Below are 23457 nucleotides of genomic sequence, written 5' to 3'. Positions count from 1 at the left end.
GCACCATTAGCCCGCGGCAAAATCCTTACCCGGCCATCATTAGGTGTGTCGATGTCCTCGTTTAGCAGGCCTCCACACCACGAAACGATCATGAGGGTGCACATATAGTTCCACTTCAATGAAAACTTGTACAGTAATCTGCTCCATAGGTAATTGACTGTAGAGAGGTCATTTGGTACCAGGGCGACCAGAGCCTCGGGCAACGAAGTAATGTATAGGGTAGCTCACTTGAAGTGACCGGGGCTTTCAGCAAGCGCGCCACCGAGTCACACCGCACACCGGCTTATCGGCTTATCGCCCCGCTGTGTCCAAATGCCTGGCAAAAAAATTCCAGAGCCTCGACCGCACGCGAGCTCTTGGTGTGAGAAGCACGCACATCGCTCTGTCTGGTATCGTGACGGCGCAACTCCAAATCGCCAGCGCCATGGAGTCCAGCTCGAAACGCCGCAAGATAGAGCACGCCGGCTCTGGTCTGCGACACGATGCCATAATCGACTTCGAAGCTCGGAGCTCGGCGCAAGTGTCGACCGCGAGCACCTTCATCCTCCAGACGGACGAGCTCCTGAACGAGGTGAAGTTGAACTACGGCAAGGCCTTCGGCGACGCCAATGGCCATCTATTCAAGATCAAAGAGATTGTGGAGTCCATCGAACCTCACGACGCCCTTCCAGTCAGTCGCTGGCACGCACTTCCGACCTCAACTTGTTCGCTGATGTGTTTTAGATCACCGAAGCCACGGCCGCCTTCGAGAAGAAGCATCGCATCATCGTTCCCTATCCAACCCCCAAGCCGGCAACAGACTCTCCCTACAAAGTAGCGTACGCGAAGCCCTCGCAGTGCAATGTCGTCGGAAGCTACGTTTCAAAGACCATGGTCAAGTCGCAATCTTCAGCCTCGATCGACATGGTGGTCCAGATGCCCAAATCGCTGTTCCAGGACAAGGACTTTATGAACATGCGATACTTCTACCGACGAGCCTACTATATTGCGTACATCGCTGCGCACGTGCGCCAGCAATATTCTGCCGACTCAATGGGCCTGGCCTTCGAATATTTGAATGAGAACCCGCTATTACCCGTGCTCCTCCTCCGTCCCCTGCCCACCGACGCCAAGGGGGGTGGGACTGCTCAGGACGACAAGTCCGCCAAGAAGGGCCACAAGACGTCGATGGAATACAGCGTCAGGCTGATTCCCTGTGCGCCCGATGGGATGTTCCCATGGAACAAGCTGACGCCTGCTTCGTCCTGCAACCGAGCCGCAGGGGGAGAGGAGCAGAAAGCTAGCAGCACTAGTACACCGTTCTACAACTCCACGATCAATGCCGAGAGGACCTTCATTCAGTACCTGCGTGTTCTCGAGGACTGCAAGACGAAATGTCCGGCCTTCACCGATGCTTGCGTCTTGGGTAGGATCTGGTTGCAGCAACGGGGCTTCGGCGGAGAAATCTCCAAGGGCGGCTTCGGAAACTTTGAGTGGTCCACCATGATCGCACTGTTGCTACAGATGGGTGGGAAGAAGGGGCAAGCCGCACTCTCAAATTCTCTGAGCAGCACCGAGCTTTTCAAGGCGGCGATCCAGTTCCTCTCTACTACCGACTTTACGAAGAAGCCCTTTGCGTTTGGCGCATCCAAGATTGACACAAAAGCTATTCGAGACGTCGGACCAGTCATTTTTGACCCGGTCAGGGAGTTGAACATACTGTTCAAGATGACGCCCTGGTCGGCTGGCCTCCTGCAGCTCTACGCCAAGTCAACTGCAGATTTGCTTGCTGATGACGCTGTGGACAAGTTCGATCCCACCTTCATCATGAAGGCGGATGTGGCGCCAGAGGTCTTCGATACCTGTTTTAGAATCGCCAGCCTCGACGTGGCCGAAAAGTTTACTGGTTCCGCTGATCGGAGCAGGGCGTCATGGAAGTTCAGCTTGGAAGCCCACAAGGTCTTGAAACGAGCATATGGAGACCGCGTGCAGCTGGTACATATCCTTCAGCCTCCCGTCGCGTCTTGGTCTTTAAGCCGCGGTGCCCCTACCGAGAGCTCCGAGGTCCTCGTTGGCGTCATATTCCAGCCCGCGAACATGTCTCGCCAGATGGAATATGGCCCTTCGGCCGAGGAGCAACAGGAGGCGGCAGTATTCCGCCAGTTCTGGGGAGAGAAGGCCGAGCTGAGACGTTTCAAGGACGGTAGTATCTTGGAATGCGTGGAATGGAGCAGCAAGCTGCCGGGCCAAATTTGCGAAGAGATTGCTCGGTATGCTCTCAAACGGCATCTCAAGATCATGAAAGATGAGCTCGTGGCCTGTGATAGTGGCCTCTCATCCGTCATTGGTCTGTCCCATCTCGACAAAGAGGCGTTTGATGCTTCGAGACGGGCATTTACCACATTTGAGCGCGACATCCGCAATCTTGAGGAGCTCCCGCTTCAGATCAGACAGTTGTCGCCGATCTCGCCGATCGCGAGGTATTCGTCTGTGGCCCCCCCCATGATGGGGTTCCACAAGGGTTTCATTGAGCCCATGGATGTCAATCTTTACTTTGAGGCTTCCAGCAAGTGGCCAGAGAACCTCACCGCTATTCAGGAAGCCAAGATTGAGTTTCTTCTCGACATTGACAGACGTCTCACCACAGCACACGAAAACATCACGACGTACCTTGGCCGCGAGAACAGAGAGGTTGGCATTGAAGGCTTGGCCTATCTGGATGCCATCTACGACTCCGGAGCGACCTTTCGACTGCGGATACACTGCGATCTGGAGGAGACGCTCCTGGAGAGGCAGGTCGACAATAAGACGCTCGATGTTCGCGCCCGCGAAGACGCCGTTGAAGCTTTGCAAAAGTCTCACTGGCTATACGACACCCTGCCGCTGCACACACAGACGGTTGCCACATTTTGCACGAGGCTGCACCCGCTCTCCCAGACGATCCGGCTGGTCAAGCACTGGTTTGGCTCTCACAAATTCACCGGCCACATTAGCGAGGAGCTCATGGAGCTCATCGTGCTTCACGTCTTCCTGCAACCGTACCCCTGGGTTGTGCCCTCCTCGCCGAGCACCGGCTTCCTGCGCACCCTGTTCTTCTTGTCCCGCTGGGACTGGCGCGACGAGCCGCTGATTGTCGACTCCGCCGAGACGCTCACCAACGACGATCGCCTGTCCATCCGCAGAGAGCTCGAGTCGTGGAGGAAGCGCGACCCGCATATGAACAAGCTGGTCTTGTGCGTGGCGACGTCAAGCGACCAGTCCGGCCTGGCCTACACCCGCGACGGCCCGTCCAAGCTCATCGCCTCGCGCATGACTCGCCTCGCCAAGGCCGCGTGCAAGCTCGTTCGCGAGCGGCCCCTCGGCTTCGACCCGGCGGCCCTGTTCGAGACGTCCCTACGCGACTACGACGTTCTCCTGCGTCTCTCCCCCAAGGCCGTCAGGGCCATCGTCGGCGACGCTGCCTCCGACTCTGGCGCCAAGAAGAACTCGCACTTCAAGAACCTCGACGAGCGAACTGGCAAGATGCCCCTGCCCGTGCGCGCCCACCCCATCGACGTGCTCGCCGAGGAGCTCCAGCGCGTGTACGCTGACACGCTCGTCTTCTTCCGCGGCGGCGGCGGCGACGATGATGACTACGCCCTCGCTGCTATCTGGAACCCCAGGCTCCAGCAGCGGCAAAAGTTCAGGGCCGGCCTGCCGTACAACTTTCGGGTCGCGAGCGCAGATGGCGAGGACGGCGCGGACGTGGTCGAGGTCAATCAGGAGGCAGTGCTGTTGGAGATTGCGCGGGCGGGCGGCAGCATGATCAAGAAGATCGAGGTCGTCGAGGGATAAGACGGGAGCCGCTCCATGGGCAACGAAGTGGGACTTTGATACCTCATGACCACCGGCCTCTCCTAAAAGGTCAAAAACATCTCACAGGTGCAATGTTCAGACATATAGAGCGGTTGTATATAGCCCACGGGCGGCTCGCATCAATCGATACCATTCACGAGAACATTTCATCTAAACTGCGTGAAACATGGAAGCAAGGGCAGAAATCCTCGTTACAACATCGTTCTGCAGACCACCCTGATTGACCCCTACTCAAAAAACGCCGTGCCGTGCCATGGTATAGATGCATATGTACAAGACCTCTTTCGGGTCAGTCACCCATCCCATCTCATCCCGCAGCAGCTCGCCGGCTGCCCTGCCTTTCCGTCTCGTAGCGCTAGATGCCTAAATGTCGACGGCTCTACAGTCGAGCATCTCTTTTCTCCACCTGCTGTGTTGAGAAGGAACAGAACTTGTCCTTGATCGCCACCACCTCGTACGTGCCCTCCTGGCTGGCCTTGACGACCTTGCTGCGCTCGTACGAGACGTCGTGTCGCGTCTCGAGAACGACGCTGCGTTGGCCCTTTCTGGCGTTGGTACTCCTCGTGTAGGTAAATTCGAAGGGTGGCGTGCCCCAGAACTCGAACAAGATATTCACCTCGTTGCCTTCGTGAATGTCCACGCGAGCCACCTTTCCGCGGCTGATTTGGACGCTGGGCAGCGGATGGATCGTCTTGCGCAGGTTGACTGCAGCGCGACACTCGCTGGCCTTGTCGGAGATGCTCGTGATGGTAAAGACGCCCGCCTTCTCCGCGATGCGTCGGAAGTTGGTCGTTTGAGACTTGGCGTTCCAACGACCATTGAATTCGTATGCGATGTCAAACGGCGGTGTCCCCGAGAGGGTGTACGCAATACGTTCACCGACGCAAAAGTCCTCCCTCGATTCGAGCGCATAAATTGACGGTGCGTCGTATAGCTGGATCTGGATCGATGGAGCGCCAATTTCGTACTTCTGTTGGCAGCCTCGGGCGTCCCGAACCCTTCGAATGCGAAGTTGCTGGGTGCCGAGACGGAGATGCTCTCGCGGGATCGGCATGCGGTACGAATTGGAGTTGATGGACGAGACACGATACGTCTCAGGCGGAGATCCGGCCTGGTGCTTGATTTCGACCTCGATGTAAAACGGCGCAACACCGGTGAGCGTGATGGGAATCTTATCTTCCTGCTCTTGCTCCTGCACGCAGTATTTGAAGGACTGGCCGGGCTTGGTGAAAGATGCAGATGGCTTGGCATTGACCCGCTGCTCAACGATGAGCTCGTTGAAACTCTTGTCGTTGTTGTAGAGGTTGTCCGCCAGGCCGAAGAACCGGTACTTGTATAAGCCTGCCTTGCTTGTGTCCATGGAGATGCCCGCCTTGGGTAGTGCAGCGTCGAACCTTTTCTGGAGCGTTGCGCTGGATCCTGAGACAGACTTGTGGATAACTTCATACTCGACATGGTAAGGGGGAGAACCTTGCGATTGGTCAGCATCTTTCCTTTGCAACTGACTTGAACTGCTTACCTTGAAGCTGCACCTCGAAGCCATCTATGTCACCTTCACAGACCTCCTGCTTGACAAAGACATCTCTTGATCCGGAGGTACTCTCGGTCTGAACGAGGGACATTTGGGGGCGAGGGAACCAGTCGACCTTGAACTTCGAGGCGGCCTCGTCAACAATGCCGGGACATTGCTTGTCCCTGACATTGACAATTTCGTAAATGCCTCGGGACTTGACCATCAGGTAGTCGTTGGCACCCGTGGCCGTCTTCGTGAGGACCTGCCCGCTCTCGTTGAGATTGCGGTATGAAATGATCCAGGGAGCTTCACCCTGAAGTCGCAGCGGCAGCCGAAGCGGAGTGTCGGACTCGACTGCCATGATGCTGTTCTTCTGCTCAACAAGCCCGAAGCCACCCCGCGGCCGTTGCCTGCGGACCGAAAGCTTGAGCTGATCTTGCAAGAACGTACGACAACCCCGCTGGTCTTGAACACTGCTTAGGGCAAGTATGTACTCGCCACCCTTGTTCAGGCTGGAGGTCTTGATCCTGTAGCGTCTGTCGTGAATGTCGTTGGCGCGCTCGGCCTTGCGCTTGCCGTCGTGAACCATTTCCCATTCGAGATTGAACGGCGGGTCCCCGTGAAGCTCAACATCAACCTCAACCTGAGAGTCCAGGCAAGCGCTGATTTCCTTGTCCCGGCTCGCAATTAGCGCCGAGGCGGCAGGCTTGACAACCTGTTCCAGAACCTTGTCGGGCCCGTCGAGTGGCAACCCGGTATACACGGCGTCGTCGATGGACTTGAACACGTACTTGTGGCGACCCGCCGTCTTTGGCACCAGTTCGAGTTGGCTTCTGAGGCCGTTGACGCGATGAACCTGCTTTTCGTTCCGACCATCTGTGATGATCTCATATTTGACTGCGAACGGCGGCGTGCCAACCAGATCGAGGTCGACCCGGAGACCGATCGAGTTCCCAGCGCACTTGTCGGGGATATCTTCCGTCTTGATGGAGAGATGAGGCTCAAGTGGGTTCAAGAGGAGGCAGGAAGAGGGCTCCGCCACTTCGCCCTCGCATGAGCCGCTGGTGACGGAATCAAGGGTATACAGGCCGGGTTCGGACACGACGGGTTTGTCGCGAGAGCTCTTGGCCGAGTGCTCTCCTAGGGAAACTTGCTCGCCGTGATCTCCATTGTTGGTGAGAGAATCGATTGGAGAAAACTTCCAGGTAACCTTGTACGACGTGTCCGTAACGGCCCCTGAGACGCCAAAGTTGACAGGCAGCTTCGCAGGCTTGCCCTTTGCAACCTTGATGGGGTTTCTAAGGTCGCAGTTTGCGAGGCGAACCTTGGGCCGCTCCATGACCGCGAATCGCTGGGTCAGCCCCCGAGAAACTGCATGATCGGCTTCAGCCCCTGGTTCCGCGTATTTGACAATGTTGCCGAAAGCGTCGTGAACTTCTTCCACCGAGTACTCCCACTCTCCTGCCGTGGTCATGGACTCGTTAAGCCCAACAGTGACCTTGGAGGGACGGACCCAAGAGAAGTCGTCCTCGTTGCTAATAATGGCATCTGATGTGCCCTGGAGGAGGGGCGAGATGAAGCCGTCCGGCTGCAGACTCTGGAAATGAAATCCGTCGTTTTTGCCGTTGATCGTTCGGCGGTAGACAATCTTGAGCGGCGGCGTGCCAAACACGTCAAGGGACAGGTCGGACAAGTCGCGGATGCACCGCTGCGTCGAGTCGGCGGTCTTGATCCGGGCTTGGGGACAGGGGACAACATAAGTGTCTTTGTTTGTTCTCTGAACCTCGAGCTTGTAATCGTCGAGGACCTTTGCGAGTCGATAGACGCCGGGCTTCTTGACCTGGAATTGCCAGTTGAAGCCGGCCGAGTTGGGATCCCCCATCTGATCGCGGATCGACTTGGCGACCTTGTTGACCTCACGACTGGGCACCTTGATTGTCTCCTGCTTGTTGGTCTCGAGGTCGATGCGGATTAGTTCGATCTCGGCGGGGACGCTAGAGTTGAAGTAGATGGGCAAGGCAACGCCGCCCTTGGACTTGGGTCCCAAGCAGTAGGGAATATGCTCGGGGTTGAGGACGGCGGAGCCTTCGGGGAGGATGTTGATGATTTGCTTGCCCATGATGAGAGAGTGGTTATTGAGGATGTTGGCGACCTTGACATTGTGTTCGGATATGGAGAGTTCGCGGTCGTAGAGAATCTTGACGAGCCCGACGAGCCATGACTGCCAGGGGAGCTGATTGAAGGTAAGCACGGGGCGCTGATGGTATGGAGCAGGGGAAGACGGCATACGGGAATATTGAACATGAGCATGTAGTTGAGGACGAGGTGCGACATGAAGACGCCGGTGACGAGGGCCTGGGAGAGCTCGAGCCAGGGTATACGGAGCTCGGGCAGGCCATAGAGAAAGGCGAAGTCGATGAAGATCCATTTTAGGAAGAGCCACCACGAGGAGTCGCCATCCTCGACGACCTGCAGCCAGTCGTAGAGCTTCCAAGCCCACAAGAGCACGTAGACGCCGAATGCGTAGAGGCGCTGCTGGGGCGCGTCGAGGAAGGTGAGAGGGATGACGGGCCGGCTGGTGGCATTGTGCGTCGACTGGTTCTCGGGCGCTAGGGGCAGGGTCGGCGACTTGGTGGTTGAGCCGGCGTTGGACGAGGCAACGGAGCCCACGGTCGAGGGAGTCTGCTGCTGCAGGTTTTGACGGCGCGCAGCGGTGGCCGGGGTCGCTGGGAAGCCAGACCGCAGGCGAGGCGTTGAAGTCATCGCATTCCGTGTCTATTGCGAAGCGCTGCGTGTAGCGGGCATTAGGGTGCGGTGCGCCAGCACGGTGCGGTCAGGTGGTGGTGGTGGTGGTGGTGGTGGTAGTAGACGTGTTGATGATGGACATCAAGTTTGGAGGTAGTAGAGCTCGCGTTTGGCGAGCGTGTGGTGGTGGTGGTGGGTTGGGAGGGCCCAAGGTTGTTTGGCATGGAAAACGCGACTCCAAACTTTTTGGCGCTTGCTGCTGCTCCCTCTGCTACTAAGGTTCCATTTGCTACCGGGACAGCGCGTGACGGGGCCTGGTTGCTCGTCTGGCCGCCTCCTAGTCTAGGCCGCAGCCGCGAGCTCTAGGGCCACTCCTTTTGCTGTTTGTGCTGTACGAAGCAGGAGGCGGGCTGATTGGAACTGCTTGTGATTGGGCGACAGGGTCTTGCGCTGCTGGGAGCCCACGGGTGCAGGGGGCCACAATGGGCAGGCCTGCCGCTGAGCACGGGTTACATCAACAGCTTTTATTAGTCATCGGCAAGGCGGTCGGTCTGGACAGGCAAGCAATCCGATATTCAGCCAGACCCTGCCATCTGCCCACCGTGCGGCCACTGCGTTGGCGTCGCATCAGTTGAGGCTGGGGGGCTCTGCTGTCTCTTGCAGGGCCAGGCTCTCGGTACATCGGCCCACCTGCCTGTCATTACCTTGGACAGCCCTATTAGGGAATAAACATGCCTGCGTTAGTAACTAGCACACACACCCAGCCAATGGATGGAACCACGCATGGGCCACCTTTTTGTCTTTGTTAGACCGCAGCCGCAAGCCTACCTCACTGGACGGACATATGCAAACGAGTGACAGCGGCCATCGTCACCTGCCTCCCTACGGCGAACAGAACACTTTTGTTGTTAAGCTCCGACTCGCAGCAAACAGCACATCCCTGTAAAGAGCTCCTTCCAATGTGCTGGAACTGCTAGGTAGGTAGATGCCAGCTGTTCTTGGGCTGGACCGGCTCTGCTGTTCGGTATCGTCGTCTTATCAGGCCCCGGATGATGGCACTGCTGCTCTACGCAACGCTCTTGCCTCTCTGACCGACGCCTGCCCTCCCCAACAGGTACGCCCATCTGCTCATCTATAGGGCCGTTTTGCGGCCTTTCCCTGCGCACATTTGCTCGCGTGCAATGCCATTGTCCTCCATAAGAATGCTCGCTGCCCAGCGGCGCCGGCGCCGGGCCCATGGCTCAACGCCGGAGCGACAACAAGGCCGTAATGCTTATTATACCTTATGAGTTGCCATTGTGCCTCGCCTTTGGTCTATCCTACTATTGTTCTTCGGCCGGCGTATATAATAGCTGTCGTGGCCCCCTTCCCTTTTCCGTCTCAAGCTTTCCTCCTTCAGACTCGTTTCTGCACAGGCTCCTCAACGGATTAGGACTATATCACCAGCTCTCTCAACTTCCTGTTCACCACCATCTTGTCTATGCAGATTCGTACTCTGTCTCTACAGATTCGTTCTTTGTCTCTGCGAATTTGTTCAAATTTCCCAACGCCACCTCTTGTCTCTACATATTCGCCCTCTGCACCTGCTCTCAGCGGAATCAAATCTCATCACCGATTCTGAAAACACAAAACCTCTTCTATCATTTAAACGGCTGTTCCAGTCGTCAAAACAAAAAGTCAAGATGAAGCCTGTTCCAAACGCTGACTCCGGCGGAAGTACCGACACCTACAGCACCACTATTAACTTTTGGGAGACGCCCGAGGCTGTCCAACACGTCGGCAACAGAGCGGCGGTGAAGGTCCTGGAGAAGATTGCCGACCTGGTCGCGGACGAGATTGTCGCGACGATCTCTCCTCAGTACATCACCGACGTTGCAGCAACAGTGAAGGAGTCGCTTGCGCTGCAGTTTGCCAGCTCAGGCGCAGACGGAGGAGGCTCCGAGGTAGGGGAAGATCTTGATGCAGAGGAGGGCCTCGAGACAGACGAGAGCTCCGACGCAGAAGAGAAAGTCTCTCATGTAGAGGAAAGCCCCGAAGCAGACAAAAGTTTCAAATCGGAGAAAAGTTTCGACGCAGACGAAAATCTTGACGTAGAAGAGACGTTGGAAGCAGACGCAAGCTTCGACGCGGACGAAACCTTGGAAGCAGATAGAACCTTCGGAGACGAAGCCTTCCAACCAGACCAATACACCTCCCCCGCTACGCCGCCGGACAGCTCTCCGAACAGAGCACCACTCGGCCGCAAGCGCGAGAATCCCGGCCGCTGCTGCGACGACGAGCCAACCTTGCCCAACAACAAGGCCAAAGCCATGGGCAAGGCCGAGGTCCGCCGCAACCCCAAGCGTAAACCCACGGAGACGGAGCCCAGCCGGGAGCCGGTGCTGCCCGAGAAGCCCCTCGAGGAGGCCCTGCGCCCCTTGACCGACGAGGAGAAGGCAGAATGGAAAGGATGGGCCGAAGTCGAGTCAGAGCCGGTAAGTCCTTGTTGGCTGCCTTCTAATGCAACCATCAGACATCAGACACAAATGCCATCATATCAATTCTTCCTGACACTACCCGCCCAGGCCATGTTCAACGCGATCCTTGGCAAGCTGGGAGTTCAAGATGTTCGGGCCAGAGAACTCTTTAGCTGCGACCACTGGGGTCTGCACGACTTGCCGTGAGTTTTCTAGCAGCCATCCTCCCCATTCCCTCCCCTTTCCCCATCTTCCGTTCTGACCGGTCATGACCCTCCAGAAAGCCCGTTCTTGGAATGGTATTCCTATTCCAGTATGCGCCTCACCTGGAGGATGACGAGGACGACGACGGCGACCCAGAGCTTGACAACGTCTGGTTTGCCAACCAGGTATGTTTCGCATCTCATCCCCAATAATCTAGCCCTTGCGGAATGACTGATCAACTGACCGAATTCACCACCTTGCAGACCACCAGCAACTCGTGCGCGTCCGTCGCTCTTCTCAACATCGTCATGAACGCCGACAACGTCGACTTCGGCCCCGAGCTCCGAGAGTTCAAGGCGTCCACCGAGGGACTCGACTCTGCCCATCGCGGCCATCGGATAGGATCCAATGGCTTCATCAGAGCGGCCCACAACTCCTTCGCCCGCCGCATGGACCAGCTCAACGCCGACCTGTACCTCGCCAATGAAGCGGCCGCGGCCAAGCCCAGGGTGTACAAGAAGCGCGCCACCAGAGCCACCAAGCAGCAGCAGCATGCATTGGCTGAGCAGGTAGACTATGGCTACCACTTCATAGCATACGTGTATGCCGCCGGATTCGTCTGGGAGCTGGATGGAATGCGAAGCAAGCCGCGCAAAGTCGGTACGTTAACGCCCAAACCCCTTCCATCCCACCCTGCCGCCCCCCCCCCTTTTTCTCTTTCGTGGCAGCCGCATATCTTACCATGTCGATCCAGGACCCTGTGATGAACCGAGCATCTGGACTTTTGTCGCCGGCCCCCGCATCCAAGAGCGCATCCAGCAGTACGGCACGGGGCAAAACGCCTTCAGCCTGCTCGCCATCTGCCAGCAGCCGGAGAAGGACCTCAGGGCCAGCATGGCGTCCACGCTGGCGGAGATGAACTCGGTCCGCGCCGTCATGGACGGCAACAAGGCGTTCGCCGAGCGCGCCGCGAAAGTGGACGAGGCAAACGGCTTCGCCGCCGAGATAAACCTCTCCGAATTTCAACTGTCACAACGGGACATCGACAACGCCGCCGTGTCGGGCTCTTTCAAGGCCCAGTTGTCGGAGCCGAATGCCGACGTCGACATCACCACAAAGGTGTACGAGAGCCTTGTGGGTAAGCTGAGCACCACCATGTTCAGTTATCGCCAGGAGAACGCGGCACGCCAGGAGGAGGCGCAGATTGTAGAGCGCCACACCAGAGACTACTCCCAAGGAATGCACTTGTGGCTGTCCAAGCTTGCTGAGAAGGGGGTCCTGGAGCAGCTGGCTGAGGAGTCAAGAAAGTAGCACAGCGGCGTTGATTGTTACCCGAAGCTACATGGCAGCTTGGGAAGGGACCAGGGCAGTGTGTACTACGCAGTTGGAGAGAAAACAGGGCATCAATGGGAGGCAAGGGCGTGCTACATTGCCAGATACGCTCCCACGACGCTGATGAATAGAGATGCAACTCCCCGAGGGCGGGATCCACGCCTTGTTTTTCAATGCCGAACAGACAGCCGCTCGAATCTACACACATGCCAAGTCCCGCGTTGCCTTGCCGGCCCTCCCACTTGCCACGCCCCTTAAAGGGAAAGCGAGTCGCATATGTCTGGTTGCCTACCAGTTCCTCCCTCTTGTTGAGTCCAACGCCAACCATGCTTCTTGCTGTATGTTCCCACCTATATCGAGAGGGCGTGCGGGTATGTATCATTGCCAGCCCCCCCTGTCGTTCACGGTCATTAGTCGTGGTGATACTACTCCTTGATGTTCGACACAAAAGTACACGTCGCTCGGTCGAATCTCTTGAAGAACTTTCCCGCAAGGGGGAACATGTCGTCGTCAATCTGACTTGCGTCGTGTATGAGTTCAATATTATGGGCGGCAACCACGTGGGGCTCCGACCCAGTGCTTGGACTGCCAGGGCCACGCAGGCGTCAATATGGGCATCACGTCGCAGGTGGCATGCCAATACTCACAAGCACATGAAATAAAACTGATTGGGTGGCCGCACGGGGATCGCCGACGGCTCATTGCCGTGCTCGTCGTCGGGCTCGGCCACGGCCCTGGAATGCGCTACCGACAAGTGTCGAGTGCCTTGATCAGCCCATTCGGTGATGACGCCAACCCAGCCATATCTTCGGTGTCGAAAGACCTGGCCAATCTTGAACGGGATCGACTGGTTGGCAGAAAGGGTCCCTCTCACGGCGTGAGGCTTAAGGTCGTCCTGGTCGCGCACGCGCTGCAGCTCCATCCACGGATCGCTCATGCCGCGGTTAGCAGGGCGCGCAAAGCCGCCGCGTCGCTGTGCTACACCGTTGTACATTGGCAATAAATACTCTTCCACCAGCCATGCGTCCTCTGGCCAGGAGCCGGCAAATCTGCGCAGAAAGTTTGCGAGGCGATCATCCCATTCAAATGTGTTGGGTGTGGAGAGCAGCAGCTGAGCCCACATGGACGCGTAGAGTGCCGCCTCCATGTTCATCGAGCTGTTTCCCCTGAGCAACTGGATCAGCTGGGGTGGCACATCGTCCTGCAGCTCAAGCATCCTGGCAAACGTGGCATTGACGTTTTGAGACGTCCTTTGGACCACGGCTATTGTCGAGACAGGGGCTAAGAGAGCGTCGGCGCTCGTTTGCCAGCCAACATGCGCCAACAAAGCCTGCAGAGCTGCGGCTGGTACCTCCTCGTCGAACCCGTATGGGTCGAGAAACATGCGTTCGCGGGGGGTGTCCTCTCCCTCCTGTTGCGCGCCATCCAGTGTCTGTCCCGGTGGGGCGGATACGATGGCATGGGCGTGGCTGGGAAAGGCACAACATTGGGCAGTTAACCCAAGACGAGCGGCAAGACAGCAGAATATGGCGCTTGAGATGATGGGAATGGAATCATGGTCTTCGTGACGGAGGGCCTGGCCGATCAAGAGGTTGCGCAGGTTCCGGTAGTTTCGCTCAGGGTCGTGCAATCCTGTGAGGCCGTTGGCGCGCAACCATCGGTTCAGCGCAAGTGCCTTTTGGCGGGTGGTGAGCTGATCGAGGTCTGGCTGGCTGGCGCGGAACTGAGCAGCCCTACTGTCGAGCATCTGAGAGATCTAGTCGCAAGGAGTCAGCACCACATCCCCAGCGACGCCGCCAATGGGGGAGAAAGGAGAGAGGTACGTCATCAAGGTCACCGAACTGATCGTGTAACACGAACATGTCGAATGCGCCGAGGGCTCGCTCGAGCCGCACGCCGGCAATGTGGGCGTCGAGCGAATCACGATCGAGCCGAAGTCTGTGCCACTCCTCAATGGCTATGCCCCTGTGAATGCTGTCAAGGAGAGCATTGCTGTAATACCTGGGCACATGTCAGCTGCCGCAGGAATTTCTGGAGCGAGGGCTGTTCGCTTTTGGGACGTAACTTTACCTCCTAGCCAGGTAGTCGTCGGTTGAGTCGTCGATGCGGCATTGCCTCAGGAGGTAGTCCTTGGCGTCGTAGCCGAGACGTGCCACGGCTTCGAAGCGCTTTAAGCGGCCGGATTTTGCGGCGATGATCTCCCCGAGCAGCCTCGCGACGACGCATTCCTGGCGTGCTCGCAGAAGGAAGAGACGCTTCCAGTCCACCTCGGCCACCCTCAGTCGCAGCTTGCGGGCCAGGGCATGGCGGGGGTGCCAGTACCTAAAGGAGCCGGCGCAGTGACTTCTCCAGAGAAGTGGCTCGTTGGCGAGGCTGTGGAGGCGGCGGTCGAGGAGCTGGACGCTCCGGAGGTTGTCGACGGGGGAGACGTAGTAGAGAAGGTGCTGGATGATCTCGTCCGGGACCCTGTCCAGAGACATTGCCGCCACCCATGTGACTTGGGGCAAGGACGTGCTGGCGCAGGACGGGCCTGGGTCTTTGGCCGGAGGACGGGATGTGTGATGGGAGGCGTCAATGGACGGACGAGAGGGGCGACGCGGACCCGGACGAGCCACGGCAGGACACAGCGCAGCGCCGGCGGGCGGCGGGCGACGGCGACGGCGACGGTGACGGCGACGGGCGACGAGGGTGGGACGCACGCGGAGCTGGCGGCGGCGGCGGCGGCGGCGGCGGCGACGGACAGGCAAACTCAGGCCGGGCCACGGGGCCTTGTTATGCGAGGAGAGGCGGCGGCGGCGGTCGCCCGGGGTGAAGGCCAGATAAGATCAGATGCGGCGACCCGATCGCGGACCTGCATGATGAGACGAGGCAAGGTGAGGCAAGGCGAGGCGGGACGGGACGAGAGCTGAATGAAGGAGATTGATCGGGAAGATGGATGGATGGCTAACGATGGTCCAGTCGGTCTGCTAGGTTGCCAGCCTGCCTTGCCTCAGTACCTCCCTACCTTCCCATTGCCCGCCTGCTTGCTTGCCTGCTTTTGCACGGCTGCCAGCGCTGCTGGGCTGGGCTGGCCTGCCTTGTCGCCTCGACTCGCCATGCCTTGCCCTCCACTGCCTTAGGTATCGTTCGGTCCCCTGGGACGAGGCGCGGGACGCTTCCCTTGATCCATCCATAGGCGCTGGCCCAGTGGATGGAGTGCCGCCAGCCCGCCAATCCGCCCGCTGTGCACCACCCCAGGGCCCCTGCCGCCGCCCGCTGTGATTGGGGGCACCAGCCCGTGCCCCAGCTGTCCGCGCAAGCCACCGCCCACTCAAGCCACTGGACCGGGCCTCACCCACTCACTCACTACAAGGTGAGGTGAGTGAGTTGATGGCTGCCGTCGATGCAGCCCCGCTCCACTCCCGCTGCGTAATTGCCTGTGTGAGGTGCTGCTGTGATTTCCATCCAGATCCAGCCCAGCCTAGCCCAGGTCAGGTCACCCTTGCCACCTCACCTCGCCTTAGGGCCCCCCGCGGTTGCGTGCAGCCCATTGGCTGCCACCAGCCGCTCTGACGCTAGTCCCAATGTGGAAACCAAGTAAACATTGACAAAGTGCTTCTGCTCTGCCGCCAGACGCGCCTGCCTGCCTGTTTAATGGAATTGAACTCCCAACCTCGTTGCGATCTGCGTCTTGTCATCAATTTCACATTTGTCCTTCTCTCTGCCTCTGTTGCCGCGTTGCTGCTGCCACGCGCATGCTGCGACAACAGTTCTCATTCTGGCCCGACGCGCTTTTTCCGCTCCCCTCCTATGCCGCCGACGTGCGGCATTGCCGACCGACCGGTAATCACACCTGCGAGCGACACAAGTAACCGACACGCACCCACGAACGTCGCGATCGAAAACATCATCATTACCACCACCACTACCCGCCCGCAAGACCCCGCCACGCACTCGCTCTTCCTTTTCGTCTCCGACTATTAATATACCAGCGCGTCTGGCTCGCGCTCTCCACAGCCGGCATCGTCGCGTCCGTCGCCATGGGTCAACCAGGCTTCGGCGGCGCGCTCGACACCCCGCGAACCAACATTGGCGACGCGACCTATCTCAGCCGCGCCCCCGACTTCGCCGACATCTCACAGGAAGCTTCCTTTCAATCGCCCGGCAAAGACGGCAACCTGCTACAGCAGCTCCGCAATGGCCGATCTAACGGTGTAAACCTCAGGACCCCGCGACAGAAAGGCCCACTCGCCGATCGACGAAATCTGCCCGCCTCTGTAGGCGGCGCCGAGTTCACGCCTCTTCTCAAGTCGGCCACGAGAAACAGCACAAGAAGGCATGGCAAAGAGAATGGTGCCCTGGTCCCGAACACGCCTGCGCTCGATAGGATTGACGAGGACGACATGACTCCCGTTCCACGCATTGACACTTCCGTGTACCTCAGCTCCCGCAACCAGTCCTACCTGGACCACACGCTACCTCAGGTCGACAGCAGTAGTGTTGCGTCGACTCCGATGGCTCTGCAACCACGCCGCGGTGGCGACAAAGGCCCCTTGCAAGACGGCAACCAGTTGTCTCTGCGCGAACAGGAGAACGTCATCGATAGGATAGAAAAGGAGAATTTTGGCCTCAAGCTCAAGATTCATTTCCTCGAAGATGCTCTGCGCAAGGCAGGACCCGGCTTTAGCGAGGCCGCGCTCAAGGAAAACACGGAGCTGAAGGTGGACAAGGTCACGATGCAGAGAGAATTGCACCGCTACAAAAAACACTTGACCACCGCTGAGCGCGACCTCGAGACATATCGACAGCAAATGACGGAGCTTCAGGAAAGATCCAAGAGGAAGCATGTCGACGAGAACCAGCGCGCCGAACTGGAGCAGCTTCAGAAGGCACTTGAAGAGCGAGAAGCAGACATCGACGTCCTTCAGTGCCAACTGGACCAAAGTCAGCATGGCCAGGATGAGATGGAGAAACTCAGAGACAACATCGAGGACCTGGAGGCTGATGTGCGTGAAAAGGATCGGCTACTCACTGAAAGAGATGACGAGCTTGAAGAGCTCAAGGAGAAGCTCGAGGAGGCCGAAGACAAAGCACAGGATGCCGAACGCAAAGCGATGGAGGCCGAGGGGGCGGAACGGCATAACGAAGAACTGGACGAAGCCAAGGAGATGATTCAGGAGCTGGGGACCAACATACGCCGGCTGGAAGAGCAGTTGGATGGCATGAGGGAGAAAATGGATGAGGCTACCGAAGAGAGAGCACGAGCGGAGCAAGACCTGGAAGAACTCCAGGAAGAAATGGCAAACAAGTCTGTCGTTACCAAGGGATTGTCCCGGCAGATCGAGGAAAAGGTTGCCAGACTCCAGGAGGAGTTGGACAAGTCGGGAAAAGACTATTCTGCACTTGAGAAGCAACTCGCCCGATCAAATGAGGAAAACGCAGAGCTCAGAGCTACGGTCAGTGACCTTCATCAACAGCGGAAGGCTTTCAATCACGGCAGAGAGTCCGAGGCGACACGGATTCAAGAGCTCGAAGCCGAACTTTTAACGGTGGCCGACGAGAGGGACTTGCTGCAGTCTCGTTACGACACAATTGTTGATCGGTGTACCTCTCTTGAGCAGGACGTTGAACGACTGGAAGAGGAAGTCGCAGATCTGGAGAAGAGTCTGTCTCAAGAACGAGAGCTGGCGCACGAGACCGAAAAAGACCTGCGAAGCCAGTACCAGGACGAGATCGAGCGGCTCAACGATGAGGTCTCAGATCTGCAGGCTGAGGTTCGGGAGAAGGACAACCTATATGATAATGACTGCGAGAAATGGGAGAATGAAAAGCAAACTTTGGAGGCCGAGCGCGAGCGGATCGAGGAGAGAGCGGCTGGCCTCCAAAGGACTATCGACCGGTTACGGGAAGCTGAAGGCGACCTGTCGAGTAAGGAGTCGAAGCTCAAGGACGCTATCGAAAGCGAGACAGAACGCCACAAGAGCGAAGAGGCTGTTCTAACAAAGCAGATCGATGACCTCCAGGGCGCCTTGGAAACCCGCCAAACACTGCTAACAACATTGCGTAATGAGCTTTCGGCAGTCCGCGACGAGCTCCGCCAGACACAAATCAACTATCAAACACAGGTGAACAAAGCTGTCGCTCTGGAGGATGAGGTGGAGCTCTTGCGGATAAAGTCGCCCGCGAAAACATCTCCACAGCTGGAGGCTGCTCAGCGCGATTGCGAACGGCTCCGCGCCCAGCTAGAAGAGGTCCAGGCCACCGAGCGCTCTACAGATGCGTCGGCCCGGCTGAAGTGGCAGCTGTCTGACGCTACGTCTCAGCTGGAGAAGGTTACTAAAGACAAACATGCCCTCCAAGAGCAGCTGGCAACCCTCAACACCGAATTGCGCTCGGCCAGGACATCACTCGCTGAAGCCCGCGCAGAGCGTGACGAGCTTGACGACCAACTTCGACAAACGAATTCTCACGACCACGATACCCTGCAGATTGATCAGGAGCGGTTGGATCTGCGGACTGCAAAGACGAAGCTTGACAGCGAGGTCCGACGTCTGAAAGATGAGAACAAGTCACTCGCTGAGCAGCGCGCTGCTGTTGAAAAGACCCTGGACGACGAGATTGAGAAGGCAGCTGCGGAGGAGGACCGACTCGGCCAGGAAATCCTGGAGCTTCAGGCCAAACTCCGGCAGTCGTCGTCGTCTGGGAGCCAGGAAGTTGTGGCGTCCCGACGGACCATTCGCGAGCTTCAGCGACAAATCGCCGATTACGAGGGACAGCTAGCCAGCGCCAGAGTTTCCGATCATAACAGCAGCGGAGGAGACCTTTCGATGGTTCGGAAAGACCTGTATGCGTCGCGTCAGAAAGAGCTCGAGTTTTCCCAACGAGAAGCTGCGCATCGGGATGTCGTCAAGGGCCTCAAGCGACAAATTGCCGATTTGGAAAGTCAGATGCATGATCACGAGCTGACTCGGTTGGGACGATCGCCGGTGCCTTCGCCCACGAAATCTGACGGGTCGCTACACGGCAGTACCGAAGTAACAACGGCGCGGGCTATGCAGGACTTGCGTGAACAGCTTAGCGATCTCGAGGACCAAAAGATTGTGCTCGAAGAAGTATTAGAAGACGCCAGGCAGCAAGCGGAGGAGACATCCGAGCATTACGAGAAAGCCATGCAGCGGTTGAAGCTCAAACTCGACAAGGCATGTCGGGAACGGGATGCTGCAGCCGTCGCGTCGCAGGCTGCCGGCGGCAAGCAAAGCAGGCACCTGCGTAAGACTCAGGCAGAGGTCGAGAACCTGGAGCATGACGTCTGCCAGCAGCAAGAGCTTATTGACGGTCTCGTCGCCTCGGAAGCGTGCCTGCGGCGCAAGCTGGAGCGCGCCCGCAGCGAACGAGCCGCGTACAGGATGACGGCCGAAAAGCTGCAGAGGGATATTCAGCGGCTTAAGGGAACGACGACAGGGCCTTTGGCCAAGGACCAGCGCGCTCTCGTCAAGCACCGCGGCACGGACGAGGCTTTGGACACGGTCGTCCGCGCCGCTGAGAGCGCCGAGGAGCGCCACAAGAAGGAGCTTCGCGGCGTGGTGATGCAGATGGAGTGGATGCAGGCTCGGTGGGAGCGCGAGGCGCTGCTACGCTCCGATGCGGCTTACGCGAAGAGGTTCCTACAGCTGCAGCTTGATGTGGCAAATGCCTGGTATGTATTCGACCTCTGCACCCTCACTTCTCCTCCGCCTACGGCGAGGCACAAGCAATCCGCTAACGTCGATGCCACAGCAACAAAGCGCAGCTCCGCGAGCTCGAGCACATCCGCACCAACCTCCTGCACAGCCGCAAGCCCCTCGCCCTCCCCGGACCAGGCCGTGCCGGGTCGCCGACGTCGCCCAAGCCGACGTCGATACGCCCGTTCCTCGTCGCCGCGCGCTTCATCGCGCGCATGCGCATCTCTGCCCGTGGCTGGGCTGAGCAGGAGGCTGTTTGGCGCAGGCTCGTCGCCGCGACAGAGGAACAGCGCCGCGTCAAGCGCTCCCGGCAGTTCAAGGTGGTTCGTGTGGTGGAGGAGAAGAGCTGAGGAGGATGGGGAGGGGGCGTACGCGACGCCATGGCGCCATTGCTTGCAAGTCCGCGTTCAATGTGGGTTGTTGTTGTCGTCCGAGCGAGGACGGCATGTCGAATCATGGCTTCTTCGTGGTTTTGTACTTTCGCTTGCGTGGCATCAAGATTGATGGAAACGCGGGAGGGCTTTCAGACGGGCATAAGGCACAGGCGTTTGGGGACCGGGACAAGGGGGGGATGTTTTACGGCTTCACGATTGTCGTTTGGAGCGCAGCTTTGCAAGGAAGCGACCAGGAACGTGTTAAAACCAAACGCTTTTATGTTCCACAACGCGTTTCGCCTGATACCCCAATTTCGTATGACACATTCGCATACGATTCGTCCGAGTCCCCCTTCATGAATACGCATTGTAGTGTTACCGGGATGCCATTACGCAGCTCCCATCAAGCTTTCGAAACGTATGCAACGACGCCATATTCTCATTATGACCTTCCAGTGGCCGCATGAGCACCATTCAACCCTATCTCCTAGCCGTGATCCACAAGCTGCTACGTCCAGCTCCGGGATATCCAACACCTTACTCCACGTCATATACGCCAACCCGTGTAAGAAAATTACATCTCGATGGGAGACGTATCGCCGGCGTCCACTACGTCACTGTGCTAAATACGTACGTGCCCATAGCTACCGATGCTACTGCTCAGCGAGCTTGTGGCTCACATTACGAATAGCAGGTTCGTATCTAATCCAGGGTTAGAAAAACATTTCGACGAGGACGACACTGTGGCCGACGTTCGGTCCAGACTTACTGAGAGGATGGCTGCAAGATAGCTGCGGCTTCTGAGTGTATTTGGTGGCCAGCTCGTCGCGAATGCTGTTGAGTAGCTGGACGTAGCTTTGCTGAGGGTTCTTCTTCAAAGCGGTAACGAATGCCCAGGACATGGCACCAGTGGCTTGCGAGGCAATAGTAGCATCGGCACTGTAACATTTGGTCAGCACAATCCATGCACAGTTGAGGGTTCGTGGCAATGGCGGTGAGGGGTAGGTAGAGAGCAGCATTGCTCCTAAAACGCAAGGTGTCCCAACGTAACCCGTCGCCTTGAGTGCCAAGCTACAACTGAGAAGTTGTACTTGACACCCAAGGCGCACCAACTAAGTACAAAGAAGGGATAAAGAAGGGGGCATAGACGTCATGATTCAACCAGGCCCAGCCTGTGGGCCGCCTCTCAGTCCAGTATGGACCCGGCGCACTTGCACCAATCGCCGTGAACGTCTTGCGCCGCGGTAGAGACACAATTCCACGACTCATAACCAGACAGGCAACATGTACCCCTGAAGCGATGCAGCTTGTTGTGATATGATTTGCTGTGCAGGAAAACAAGGATAGTATGGGGAGCGGTAGACGTACGATGTTTGATCGTCCTTGCTGCCAGAAAGCATGATGACATCGGCGGGGGATGTCTTAGTTGCCAGAGCACGACTGTGGGCCTCTTCGCCGCTGGTTGCCTTCTTGAAGAAGCTCATGATGTTGTTGGCGACGCCGCCAAGATCGCCCTGGCTGTAAGAAGAAATAACGCCAAGCAGCCCCTGGCCTGCTTCTTTGGCGAGGTTGGGCTCTTTGAGGATACCTTGTGTCGAGTAAATGTATGGGAGATCCAGGGCGGTACCCGAGTGGCAGGAATCAAAGATGGCTGTCAGTCTCACGCCCCCTTGCAAGGGCCGTACCATGATCCTATGCATCTCGTCATCGGTGATGTGTCCGGTTTGCCGGAAATCCACAGGGTAAATGACTTCATCGTAGCCGTCTGGTTCATCGCCATCCAGGTCTTTAGTCTGCCCGCCGTGCCCTGATATTCACGGTCAGCAGTGCGTATAAATAAGGGCCCGCGTTGGGAGACGGTACCGGAGTAGTGGAAGAATAGGGAATCGTTCGGCCGGGCATCTTTGACCAGCCAATGCATAGCGCGCAAAATGTTTTGCTTGGTAGGTTGACTCATGGGGTTCTGTTGATCGTCGGTCAAGATGACCATGTCCTCCCGCTTATAGCCAAAATGCTCAACGAGATATGCAGTCATATTCCGCACATCGTTGATGCAGCCTCGAAGCTGGCCGCGCTGGCCAAAGTAGTTGATGCCAATCAACAGCGCTTTCCTGCGACCTGTGCAGTTGGAATAGCGGAACGCGTAGCCCTGCGGCGCGCCGTGGCCGAAGTGCTGGGGTTCGGCGGGGGGTGGTGGCGGTCCAACCAGTCGCCCTTGCGGATACGGACTATGTTGCGGGGCAGGCATGCCTGAGGAGCAGCAAATCAGCACACCTCGGACTGGACATATCTTTTCCAACGATGTATCTCACCGGAGGTCGGCCTGGAGTTGAAACTGGGCTGCGGAGGCGGTGGGTGGCTGAACGGGGCATGCCCGCTGTACTGCTGCTGAGGAGATTGCTAAAGTTGGGCGTGTCAGCTATACAGGGCTGCCGGTAGAGTCACATGCAGAGCTGCAATCTGGGCTGGCTCCTTCCTGGGACGGATCAGTCATACCTGATATGTGTAGTGTTGCTGAGGAGGATGTTGGTGATAGTTGTAGGTGGGCTGAGGAGATGTATGGCCTTGGGCGGGATAACCGTTGTAACCCTGCTGGGGCGGCTGTCTGGATATGAGAGATGGCAGTTAGATGTTGTTCGTCACCATGGCATGGCATGGCAAGGTACTGCTCTTGGGTCGGGAAGGTCGAGCTCACTGGTAGTAGTTGCCCTGATACTGCTGGTGCTGCTGTTGCTGCTGCGGGGGCGCGTAACCTCCACTTCCGCCACCACCGCCGCCATAGCCAGGGTAGGCTGACATGTCAGGCTCGGTCGGTTGAAAAACCGATGTTGACGTTGTTCAAGGCCCGTCGTGGCAAGCCAGTCCACCGGATGGCGGGACGAATGAGACGCGACGAAGACGTAGACGCGTGGGCTCGTAGACAAGTACCTCGTTGCGAGTGGGCACGTCCGGGACAGCGGGCAGGCGCACTTGACCTGTCTGGGCCAGTGGGAACGATACGGCGCGGTGAAGAGATACTTTATAGAGGCGTCGCGAACCGGAGGCCTGTGTGGAAGTGTTGATGATGTCGACTGTTGATGAAGGCCCGAGCTCGGCTAGGAAGGGACAGCAGCCTCAAGCGCGGTTGATGCAGGTGGAGCAAATGTTGCAAGTGCAAGAGCGCTTGCGACAGACAATGAGACGACCAACCCGTCCAGCCCAGTCCAGCCCAGCCTTATTAGGCTTCGGGATGCCACGCGCGAAAGCGGTCAGCCGGAGCTATCGGGGAGGGCTTGCTGGCAAGAGAAAGCCGAGATGGA

General features: G+C 57.8%; 6 protein-coding genes across 7 annotated transcripts; 3 read left to right on the top strand and 3 right to left on the bottom strand.

Annotated features, from left to right (window-relative positions):
- The first annotated feature begins 378 nt into the window (after positions 1-378).
- Positions 379-3974, top strand: UTP22 (U3 snoRNP protein). Its single transcript, XM_047984893.1, has 2 exons — positions 379-670; positions 724-3974. Exons 1-2 carry the CDS (start codon positions 425-427, stop codon positions 3811-3813), a joined length of 3336 nt encoding a protein of 1111 aa, XP_047840868.1. The 5' UTR covers positions 379-424; the 3' UTR covers positions 3814-3974.
- Positions 3926-8271, bottom strand: JDV02_003728 (uncharacterized protein). The gene is made up of 3 exons (XM_047984892.1): positions 7637-8271; positions 5354-7580; positions 3926-5304 (listed from the first exon to the last, which is right to left on the bottom strand). The coding sequence occupies exons 1-3, from the start codon at positions 8108-8110 to the stop codon at positions 4214-4216; spliced, it is 3792 nt and encodes a 1263-aa protein (XP_047840867.1). The 5' UTR covers positions 8111-8271; the 3' UTR covers positions 3926-4213.
- A 602-nt stretch (positions 8272-8873) lies between these two features.
- Positions 8874-12303, top strand: JDV02_003727 (Ubiquitinyl hydrolase 1). Its single transcript, XM_047984891.1, has 5 exons — positions 8874-10566; positions 10657-10751; positions 10829-10937; positions 11016-11412; positions 11507-12303. The coding sequence occupies exons 1-5, from the start codon at positions 9775-9777 to the stop codon at positions 12061-12063; spliced, it is 1950 nt and encodes a 649-aa protein (XP_047840866.1). The 5' UTR covers positions 8874-9774; the 3' UTR covers positions 12064-12303.
- On the bottom strand, positions 12176-15292 carry JDV02_003726 (uncharacterized protein). 2 transcript variants are annotated; one of them, XM_047984889.1, is made up of 4 exons: positions 14155-15292; positions 13908-14085; positions 12732-13840; positions 12176-12669 (listed from the first exon to the last, which is right to left on the bottom strand). In XM_047984889.1, the coding sequence occupies exons 1-4, from the start codon at positions 14562-14564 to the stop codon at positions 12510-12512; spliced, it is 1857 nt and encodes a 618-aa protein (XP_047840864.1). In that variant the 5' UTR covers positions 14565-15292; the 3' UTR covers positions 12176-12509. The 2 variants fall into 2 exon arrangements, with proteins under 2 accessions (XP_047840864.1, XP_047840865.1); XM_047984890.1 differs by having other exon boundaries at positions 12176-13840; positions 14155-14753.
- Positions 15293-15721: 429 nt separating this feature from the next.
- JDV02_003725 (uncharacterized protein) lies at positions 15722-20463 on the top strand. Its single transcript, XM_047984888.1, has 2 exons — positions 15722-19759; positions 19840-20463. The coding sequence occupies exons 1-2, from the start codon at positions 16104-16106 to the stop codon at positions 20132-20134; spliced, it is 3951 nt and encodes a 1316-aa protein (XP_047840863.1). The 5' UTR covers positions 15722-16103; the 3' UTR covers positions 20135-20463.
- A 371-nt stretch (positions 20464-20834) lies between these two features.
- Positions 20835-22957, bottom strand: MCA1_3 (Ca(2+)-dependent cysteine protease; the record flags this gene model as incomplete). Its single annotated transcript, XM_047984887.1, has 7 exons — positions 20835-20860; positions 20928-21097; positions 21527-21965; positions 22022-22408; positions 22471-22558; positions 22655-22763; positions 22854-22957. 7 exons carry the CDS (start codon positions 22955-22957, stop codon positions 20835-20837), a joined length of 1323 nt encoding a protein of 440 aa, XP_047840862.1.
- Between the last annotated feature and the right edge of the window lie 500 nt (positions 22958-23457).

This window comes from Purpureocillium takamizusanense, chromosome 3, assembly GCF_022605165.1.
Source record: "Purpureocillium takamizusanense chromosome 3, complete sequence".
NCBI lineage: Eukaryota > Fungi > Ascomycota > Sordariomycetes > Hypocreales > Ophiocordycipitaceae > Purpureocillium > Purpureocillium takamizusanense.
Note: the sequence above shows the minus strand (reverse complement) of the source record. Positions and strands in the feature narration are given on the sequence as shown.

What these genes read in the sequence shown, in the direction of transcription:
- UTP22 (XM_047984893.1), top strand. Translation starts at nt 425, where the DNA reads ATGGAGTCCAGCTCGAAACGCCGCAAGATAGAGCACGCCGGCTCTGGT. An exon ending in AACCTCACGACGCCCTTCCA is followed by an intron (nt 671 to 723) that starts GTCAGTCGCTGG and finishes GATGTGTTTTAG; the next exon opens with ATCACCGAAGCCACGGCCGC.
- JDV02_003728 (XM_047984892.1), bottom strand. Translation starts at nt 8,110, where the DNA reads ATGACTTCAACGCCTCGCCTGCGGTCTGGCTTCCCAGCGACCCCGGCC. An exon ending in TGCTCATGTTCAATATTCCC is followed by an intron (nt 7,581 to 7,636) that starts GTATGCCGTCTT and finishes ACCTTCAATCAG; the next exon opens with CTCCCCTGGCAGTCATGGCT. An exon ending in CTTCGAGGTGCAGCTTCAAG is followed by an intron (nt 5,305 to 5,353) that starts GTAAGCAGTTCA and finishes ACCAATCGCAAG; the next exon opens with GTTCTCCCCCTTACCATGTC.
- JDV02_003727 (XM_047984891.1), top strand. Translation starts at nt 9,775, where the DNA reads ATGAAGCCTGTTCCAAACGCTGACTCCGGCGGAAGTACCGACACCTAC. An exon ending in TGGGGTCTGCACGACTTGCC is followed by an intron (nt 10,752 to 10,828) that starts GTGAGTTTTCTA and finishes ATGACCCTCCAG; the next exon opens with AAAGCCCGTTCTTGGAATGG. An exon ending in AAGCAAGCCGCGCAAAGTCG is followed by an intron (nt 11,413 to 11,506) that starts GTACGTTAACGC and finishes ATGTCGATCCAG; the next exon opens with GACCCTGTGATGAACCGAGC.
- JDV02_003726 (XM_047984889.1), bottom strand. Translation starts at nt 14,564, where the DNA reads ATGTCTCTGGACAGGGTCCCGGACGAGATCATCCAGCACCTTCTCTAC. An exon ending in GACGACTACCTGGCTAGGAG is followed by an intron (nt 14,086 to 14,154) that starts GTAAAGTTACGT and finishes ACATGTGCCCAG; the next exon opens with GTATTACAGCAATGCTCTCC. An exon ending in CAGTTTTATTTCATGTGCTT is followed by an intron (nt 12,670 to 12,731) that starts GTGAGTATTGGC and finishes TGGCCCTGGCAG; the next exon opens with TCCAAGCACTGGGTCGGAGC.
- JDV02_003725 (XM_047984888.1), top strand. Translation starts at nt 16,104, where the DNA reads ATGGGTCAACCAGGCTTCGGCGGCGCGCTCGACACCCCGCGAACCAAC. An exon ending in CTTGATGTGGCAAATGCCTG is followed by an intron (nt 19,760 to 19,839) that starts GTATGTATTCGA and finishes TCGATGCCACAG; the next exon opens with CAACAAAGCGCAGCTCCGCG.